Source organism: Thermobia domestica, chromosome 4 (assembly GCF_964235325.1).
Source record: "Thermobia domestica chromosome 4, izTheDome1.hap1.1, whole genome shotgun sequence".
NCBI lineage: Eukaryota > Metazoa > Arthropoda > Insecta > Zygentoma > Lepismatidae > Thermobia > Thermobia domestica.
This window is the reverse complement of record NC_137457.1, coordinates 55,336,598-55,346,172: the sequence shown is the minus strand read 5'-3', so window position 1 is coordinate 55,346,172 and position 9,575 is coordinate 55,336,598. Positions and strand designations below refer to the sequence as shown.

The following is a 9,575-nucleotide window of genomic DNA, read 5'->3' as shown; positions in this document are numbered from 1 at the left end:
CTAAAGCGACCCCCCAGAAATTACAATCAATTGCGGTCGAAAACTCCGAAAAATCTAAAACTAAGAGACCCTTACTGTGCTTCAGATGTGGATGAACTAGGCATTTGCGAGCTCAATGCTGGGCTAACACCCATATTTCAGGTGTACCCTTAACAGATAAAGCACCAGCGAAGCGTCCGCAAATAAACGGTTTTAAGACTAATGGCATCAATAACTGGCGAGTTGCTCCTAGTATAAACAAGCAACCTTTTTCCAGTCGATCTTCCCAAGACCAGCAGCGACCAAAATACTCTAATAGACCCCAACCTGTGGAGAAGCAAGTTACTTTTCCAGCGACATAAAATAAGAAAGATTAGAAAAAGGCGAATTCTAATGAGCTAGGGGGAATCATAGGGGGTAGGGCCACTAATTTAATAGTTTTTTTTTGGTTATCGTAAGAAGTAGACTATGTTATAATCACCGAAGTAAGCTTATGGAAATTTAGAGACTTATATCTAGACTAGCACAAATCTCTACTTAAATTAAGTAAAGTATAAGGCAAGCATCAACATAGGACTATTGTGTGATTCTTTTATTACTTATAGATTTAAGAAAGAAATTAGTTAAAATGGCGCAGGCGATGGAAGAACCTGTGAATTTCCACGTGGACGATGTTCATGCGACATGGGAGGAGGACGTAAGCGAGAACGAGAGATACTATATAGCACCCGCTTATTTCTTCGCTCTCGAAAGCTTGCAATTATCACCTGGGGTCCATATATGCAAGGAACTATCGGTAGTCCTAGTACCTCCTCGGTTTAGCGACCAGGAACTTGAACTGAATCCGCTTAATTATACTTTAAAACCCTATATAAACTTCGATCAGCTTACACAAGCACAACAAATTACCATCTGGTTGTATTTTAAGATTCATACGTTAGAATATGAACAAGGGGACTGCTATCTCAATGAAGCTATCGAGGAGTTACGACCTCGTATCCCCGTTGGGTCAATTATATTCACTTACGGTGAGATAGCAGCTGCCACCTTAACGGAATTATTTCCACAACTATTCGTTATGGATCTGAAGCCGTTCATTACCACCCCTCTGGAGCTATTACCCGATCCAGAGATTCCTTGTCCCCATTCACCAAACCAATTTGCGCAATATGGCTGTGGAGTTGACAAGGTTATGCGAACGTATAATTGGTATATGCAAAAGATAGGATTACCCTGGTGGGTAAATTCTGCCGGCCTACATGGAATCGACCACTAAAGAAAAGGACCAGCAATATTTGATAACACGAGGAACGAGCAAAAGTACGTCTGCAAATCAAACAAAATATAGGAATTAAAGTTATTCCAATTGCACAAGTTATCAATTATGGCGTACCTTAATTCTCGTTGAGTCCCCGGCTTATGAATTAAACGTTTGACCCTTCTTGCGTAGATGACGAAATAAATCCATGGATCTGGAAAGAAACAAAACACAGAGATACCTAGTTAGTTATTTATAATTTGTTATTTTTGCTTTTACAATGTATAAGAATCTATAATATATAAGATGACTTAAAAAAATCTATCAATGTCATATGTATTATTTGTAAAATAAAAAACTACAAGAACTTAAGTAATCTTAAGTTAACCTTAACTTAGATCTTAAAATTCACAGATCGGTAATGAATAAACTATATTCCAGTTTTAATTTCCTTTTCTTTAAGATTCAGAGAAAGTTACCGGTTCTAACAGTACAACGAAGTCAGGATTGTAAGTGACCTTACATTCTTTTCTCCATGTCGCTTGTAACGCGTATGACAACTTTAAAATATTTTGCCAAATCTTTTGCTGCTCAAATTCTTACCATCATCAATCGAAGGCTTTCAGCAGACTTAGTGTATATCCATTTAACGCACGATTTCCTTGATTCTTTAGAAGTAATTTGTACAGGCCTTACAGGTAGAGACCTGTCTGTAGACGAGTTAACGGTAGCTATTAGTAGCCTGACCGAAGGAATTATAACCAGTATCCAGTATGTCCAGTCTAGGTCAGTGGCTACGGAATCACTGTTTCTGTTGTCCCTATCAGGAAATGGCTACTCCTACGAGTTCCAGTTTTGGAGATCAGAAGTGCCATATTACAAATAATAAGAGTAGTATCATCGCACTAAGAGTATGGGAATATATCACTCTTTGGGAGCGGAATCTCTGGGAGAAGCTTTTTGCCTTCATACCTCCCCGGCAAGCATCCAGGATGTTACCACCCTTTTTCCGCTACCTTTTGGACGTTACCTTGCATTAAAGTACTATAAAATGAGAAGCTTTCTTCTTTTCAAAGCATGCTTTCGGATCTAGAACCAGACGATGGATGAAAGATTTATATTCCACCTACGGCTTTGGTTTCCGTTTGTATCTTGTCATGGATACAAACGTTACATCACTTCAATTGCGAGTAGCATCTAGACCGGTAACTTGGAACGAAGTGTTAGAAGAAGATCGCATTTCATTGTAAACCGAATGATACCGTCTAACCTTCCACTATTTTTTTTGAGTATTAAAACCGACATATCCATAGAAAATCTCACCTAATCTAATAGTTCCAATTTTGCACTGATCTTTCCGTCTGAGTGGCGGAAGGAAAGAAACAAATTGTTGCCAGTCCACCTTTCGACCCATGCGATAAGCCACTCACGAAGGCGAATAGTCCATTGTTCTAACATGATTTTGAGCGGAACTGCATTTAGTCCTATGGGTACGTAAGAGGGCAGTGCATTTGATAACACTTCGGTACCGTCAAGAGAAAGATTAATGGGTAGTCCCTCACTTATGATCCACCACCATAGCGCATTATAAAATCTGACAATTTCAAGAAAATATAAATCCTCCTCACTACCGAAGTCCGGCATTACGACTATCTAATAAAGACAGAATATTTGATATTACTTGAAGAAGGAATTTAGGATGTCCGCTCTCATTTTGTTTTTTTTTTAAAAAAGAAAGGAAAGAACGCAAATCTTTGACAAACGGAACAAATAACCTAAATTTTGCTTATCAACCGGTAGCAAGACTAGAATAAGTGACTGTCTCCTAGTCATATAACCTCTCCTCACCTTTAAGATTATCAATCCTTTGACATCCGAAGTAGAAGCCAAGAAAACAAATCAGCAACCCAAGTAATATAACGGTCCCTTATACAGAACAATTTCTTCATTTCTTCATCAGAGATGTTCTTTTTCCAGTACGGCAAATTTATCAGGAAACCATATGACTAGTTAGGAAATAAAATCCCAACATGAGTTTATCTGATCATGAAATAATACAACACATTCTTAAATTAAGAGATATGATTACTAACCTAACTCTTAAATTAAAAAAAAAACATGTATTCTACAGAGCATGCTAAGCGGTAGATTTCATGGCACATTAAGAAGTACAAGATATATATATATCGCATGACTTGTTCGCATAAATGTTCCTAAAAGGATAAGATTTTTATTATGATATACATGGTACGAGTTCCCTACCAAAATCAACATTTTCCTAGTAACAAGAACTTAATGAGACAATACGGATGTAAAACAGAAGTGAAATAAATATCAACAATAGCAAAGGGTAGAGTTATCTCCCCTATATAATAATACAATATATATATATATATATATATATATATATATATATATATATATACCCTGTTGCTGCAGTTGCGATACGGCATCTGCACCATAAGATCTGGTATAGTTATAACAGTTAGTTTAAAAAAATCACATTGGCGACGTTATAGTTATTTAAACAGAAACAGTACAACAAGAATATATTTTCTTTTCGAGGAAGTTTATTTCCGCGGTTGTGCTGCCATAAACACACGAATAGACCATACTAAAATCATTGTTTTCTTGCAAGTATAGCAGACTTGGTCTTTTTTTTTAAAAAAAAGTAACTTCAGTTTTATTTTGTTCAGGAAAAATGTTCCAACATCATTTCGTGGTTATGTTGGGTATAGTTAGTGTTACTATACCACACTCCTTCCAAGATTCCACTGTTCCCCTGTTGGCGAATGCCGGAGTATATTGGGAACAGCTGACGTCACAGGTAGCTTATCATAAGCTAGCAATACTAGCATACACCTTACCTATCTATAGCTTACCTCAGCTTCACGATGAGTTTAATACTCTTCAACAAGCATTCACTTCTGGCTATTGTGATCAATCTCGTGACGCACTTGAACACTCATGTCAGATATTGCGGTCTATCATCGACATCCAGAAGGTCACAAAGGTACAATTCCAACAAGAAGCCCTAGATTTATCCGCGTTTCGAAGTGAAAAATCCAAACGAGGCTTAGACTTCGTCGGTAATTTTCTGTCATCGTGCTGTAACACCGTCTCCAAAAGTACATTTCAGAACTACGTAGTTAATCAAAGAAAAATGGAAGAGATACTGAATCGTTTGACTAACCAGGTACATTTTGGTCATCGAGACGTTCTTCTAACACGAGATTCGACGAAGAACTTGTCAGTTCAAATTAATAACGCTCTACAGGCTGTCCAATCCAAAGTAAAGTCACTCCAGAAAGCAGTTAATCGTGTAATTGAACAAGAATTCAGAAATCATAATACTGCACTGTCCGTGCAAGTTCTTCTTCTGAGTAAACTCTTGGCTACCATGCAGTATGAACGACAAAATAAGGATATTCACTCCTCCTGCATGTCCTTAAATGCAGTGAATCCAAAACAACTTACGCAGGATCTACGAACACTTGAGGCTCGACTACAAAAACCGGGATACTTTCTGGCCATACCTCGTACAGAATTGTTCCGCTATTATAATTTGCGAACAACAACTTGCCATTTCGTGGACAATCAAGTAACACTAATTGTTAAAGTTCCCATAATTAGAGGGGAAAAGCCCTTCAAGTTATTTCGTTTGATTCCTCTTGAGTTTCATTACCAGAATCAAACATGCAAAATAACACATGAGCAGGCTATCATAGTTACAAATTCTGATACGGATACTATCCTAACCAACTATGACGTAACGTCTTGTTTAAACCGTCCTGATGGACTTCGCAAGATTCCTGAAATCTACTTACTTCCTTTCAAGCTCCAAACTGTATCTGTCATTTGTGGGGAACGTCTTCTGTTGCAGAAATAAACCAATTCTGTGCGTTCGAATGTCTTCCGCATAAGCATACAATTGTGACACCATTAAATCAAGACAACTTTCTCATTACTAATCCGCCACTACAGATGACTCTACGATGTCCCGAAAAAACTGAAGTTATCAGGCAGAATCCACTAAACCCTGGATCGCTCAAGATCAATCTTAACTGTAAATGTGCATTAGAATTATCACAACAGTTACGTATCCCTGAAAAGTTTCCCTGCTCTCAAGATTCAATATCCAACCCCTTAGTGAAACGACTATTACCCTTGACGTGGTTACCCTTCGAAACTCTTAAACTACCCAAGAACCTGTTTGATGAATTGGAATTTATGGACTTAAACACAACGTTGAATGAGAATTGGACGGTGAAGGTAAACTATTACAGTCCTCCAATAAAATCCGAAAATGTAATTCCAGTACCATTCTCTCACGACCTTCATGTATCAAATATTACAGGAAGGCCGTATCTAACTATTTTGTTTGTTTGGAATACTGTTATAACTCTTTGCCTGATATACGTAGCCTTCCAGCTACGAACGAATCTATGGCCTTTTATATTCACAATCCCAACACAGGTTAAAGCTCAAGGCATCATCCATGAATGGACCGAACTCATAGAGAATGTCGTGATAGGACTCACATTGTTGGGCCTAATATTAGTTTGTTGTTACAAGGTAGTATGGGTGAAGTTAATGTCACTTATAGGTAATAACGTTAATACACCTCACTCAACTTCTGAACAACTTCAGAATTCAAGAAGTCATCCAACTCCCTCAGTTCGTCACACCCCTTTATGACTACCTATGATTTCATTTCTTATGATGGCCCATTTTACTAGCGCACACACCTTCGAACTCTCAACACTTGCTCATTCCGGTATTATTACTGAACATGATCCACATGTCTTACTATATGATTCATCATTGCCTTTAGTCCTGGAATTCCAATATGAATCTTTCATTCCACCATTTACTAACAACCGCAAAATGACCTGGAAATTTTGATGGAAGATCATAGTTAACAAGGTTATCCTTTTGTTTTGTTACCAAAGTTCATGTCAAACAAAGTTCGATTACTGATGCGCAATTAACAACTTTTCTTAGTCACTTGCGGGAAGCACAACACTCATCAATGATCCCTTGGAAAACTTTGCGAACAGTTCATGATATTCCTACCTGGAATCAGCTATAATCAGCCTGTGTGACCAACACTATCACTCCAGTAATGCTTACCCCGAGTTTATTATATAACCTAACATTAGAACTCGAAAAGCAGCTACAATCAACAACTTATGAACTAGTTATTCCCGCCTCTGATATTTCAATTGTATACTCGTATAAGTTCAGTGAGTGCATAATAGCCCCAACAAAAGTTGTCATGGCTATTAAGTTACCCTTGCGGCAACGTGGATCTTCATTGCAGCTACTACATCTCCGACTTATTCCCTTCCAAAGGGAAGAACAAGTCTGTCATGTCAACTTACCGATACGGCAAGTGGTTTTACGTTCACCGGAGAAGAAACTTTTAACAGCGGATTGTCATTTGTCACAAGAATCCATCTGTCTTGCTCGCGAATTTCAACCACACGAATTCGGCACACTACCATGCCTCACGGCTCTTATTCATTCGAATTCTTCCGCAATTCATGAAAATTGTCCTATGACTTGCCAATACTTACCAGAAATAGGGTTATTTCATAGGTTAAACTTCACCACCGTAACTGTCTTGGCACGTCGTGAATTATCAATTCATATACTATGTCCAGAAGCCGATATTCCAAACATGTTTTCACCAGACAACTATGGCAGTTTCTTAATCAATCTTGGGTGCAGATGTTCAGTACAACTACAAGGCATAACTCAAAAACCAATATATCCTTGTATAACAGATAAACTACAAATGTGGGGGCCGCGGTGGCTCAGTGGTAGAGCGTTCACCTCTGGTGCTAGGGGTCTCGGGTTCAAACCCTGCTCCCGCCAAGTGAACTTTGTGGTGGACAAACACCGTGTGCGTGGGTTTTCTCGGGGTTCTCCCGTTTCCTCCCACTTCCTTCATTCCACCATTTCATTCATTACTCATTATCACCGTCTCCTTTAGCCTAACCGGCATAACCGTGGGACGTAAAACTCAAAATTTCATTTCATTTCATTTCAAACTACAAATGTCCCGCGTAGTGAAGCTAATTCCGGTACAATGGTTGAAGCATATTACTCATTCGTTAGTACCGTTCTTTTGTCATCCTTGTACTTTGAAATCACATACCTCATATCAATCACTCATGCCTAATGATTATTATACTATCTTTATTATTAATATCATCCTGGTGTTCATTTCCCTTATTATTGGTGTATCAGCTAGTATTATGACAGTAATTATATTGGGCAGACATATACCACTTCGACGTCGTCGACGAAGACAACCCTATTGCCACAGGACCTCACCCCCTACCCCTCCGCACTATTTAAGTGTTACTGGATAGTTATATATCAGTATCAATTACGTATGAAATAAGCTAGCAAGCACAAAAATTTCGTTGTCTCTATCTTTCCAGATCATGGATGTCGACCCAAGCACAAACACGCCATTTCCATCAACGCAAGATCTACGGGAAGAACGAGTTCGCTTGTCCACCTTTACTAACTGGTCGGTACCTTTCATCACGCCAGCTTCCTTGGCTCGTAGTGGTTTCTATTTCTTACGTGCACCTGACCACGTAAAATGTATCTTCTGTAACATCGAGATTGGCTCATTTGAACCAGGGGATACTGCACACAAAGCACACACGCGATGGGCGCTATATTGTTCATTCCTCCGCGGGTTCCAGGTCGGGGACGTACCCTTGATCCCTCGATCCACCCCTCATAGAACAGGTCATGACGTGTGTGGAAGCCTATGTCTCGAACTGAAACCACATTCACGTCCTGAGGGGGACCCCCTAGCAACTCGTTCATCGTCCGCAAACGATGAAGTACCTGTGAAGAGCCCTGTACATCGTCAGTATGTTACCGAACAATCACGTTTAGATTCTTTTAAGTCTTGGCCTGTGAGCCTTAAACAAACACCGGAAGCATTAAGTACTGCAGGTTTCTTTTACACTGACAAAGGCGACGCAGTCATCTGCTACTATTGCGGTCTGGGCCACCATAAATGGTTCCCAGAGGACGACCCGTGGATCGAGCATACTCGTTATGCTCCCAAGTGTGCCTACGTTTCTCTTAGAAAGGGATCTGAATTTATTAATCAAATATTGAAGTCACCTTCCACCTCCTTACCCAACAATGCGGCAAATCAGCCGTCTCACTCGCTGACGATTAAAGATGAGGACATTCCTGTCACGTGCCATGAAACTATCTCTTCAATTCATGACCCCCCAGACCGTTTGCCTGAATGCAACTTCCACCCACTGTGTAAGATTTGCTTCATTCAAGAAATACAGGTTATATTTCGTCCATGTAATCACGCCACTACATGTACCTCCTGTGCCTTAGCTGTACAAACATGTGTTGCTTGTAGTACTCCGATTGAATCTATCATGCGGATCTACATTCCTTAACTTCTAAAGTTTCTTATTGCTGCTTCGTGCTTGCCTAGCCACATTTTATATTATTTTCTTATTCCTATTGTATATACTGAGTATCCAACATTATATGTTATCGTAGTTTTAAAAAAAATTACATATATTTTATTCAGAAGAGATATGTCAAAGTTATCTGGCCTACTTGTATTCCACTCCTAGCTCATGTAAATAAGCTTCTAAAGTGTTACTTATCTAATTATTATTTTATTGTTAATTTAGAATAAGATAAGGAACAAGAAATCAATCTTCTGAGACTTCCTGTATACGTAAATTAAAATATCATTGAATATTTCATATCTTCTTTGAAACAATAGAAATTGTATCTTCCTACGTACTCAGTATATTATTCTTCATGCATTTATTATATTATCTTAGTACATAAGATAAAGTTTACTATATTGTATTAGTTCTTAGTCTATTTTATATATTCATAACATATTCGTACATATTCATATGACGTTTTGTATTATTCTTTTGCTCTATATTCAATATACCGATATATTAGTTAGCATTTACTATATTATATTAGTCCGTAATATAAGTTTACGCTATTGTATTAGTTCTTAGTCTATTTCATATATTCGTAATATATTCATACATGTTCATTTAACGTTTTGTGTTATTCTTATCTTATATATTCACTATACCAATATATTAGTATCCATGTATATTTATATTTTCTCATATTTTGTCTTGCTGTAATCGAAACACAGTGACCAGATGTTTTTATTTTTCCTTCCATTTTTTTATTATTATTTTTATTTTCCACGAGGTGAGGCAGGCGTATGCGCACTTAGTAATTGCCTTGTACTTAATAAATAAATATATAAATAAAAAAATAATAATAATAATGCAAATAA

The 9,575-nt window shown here is 38.0% G+C and overlaps 1 protein-coding gene across 1 annotated transcript; it reads left to right on the top strand.

The window, feature by feature from the left end:
- Positions 1–7,692: 7,692 nt before the first annotated feature.
- Positions 7,693–8,691, top strand: LOC145682769 (death-associated inhibitor of apoptosis 1-like). The gene has a single exon (XM_081754148.1). It carries the CDS (start codon positions 7,693–7,695, stop codon positions 8,689–8,691), a length of 999 nt encoding a protein of 332 aa, XP_081610274.1.
- Positions 8,692–9,575: the final 884 nt, after the last annotated feature.

Excerpts from the sequence above, each read along its gene's own strand:
- LOC145682769 (XM_081754148.1), top strand. The coding sequence starts at position 7,693 with ATGGATGTCGACCCAAGCACAAACACGCCATTTCCATCAACGCAAGAT.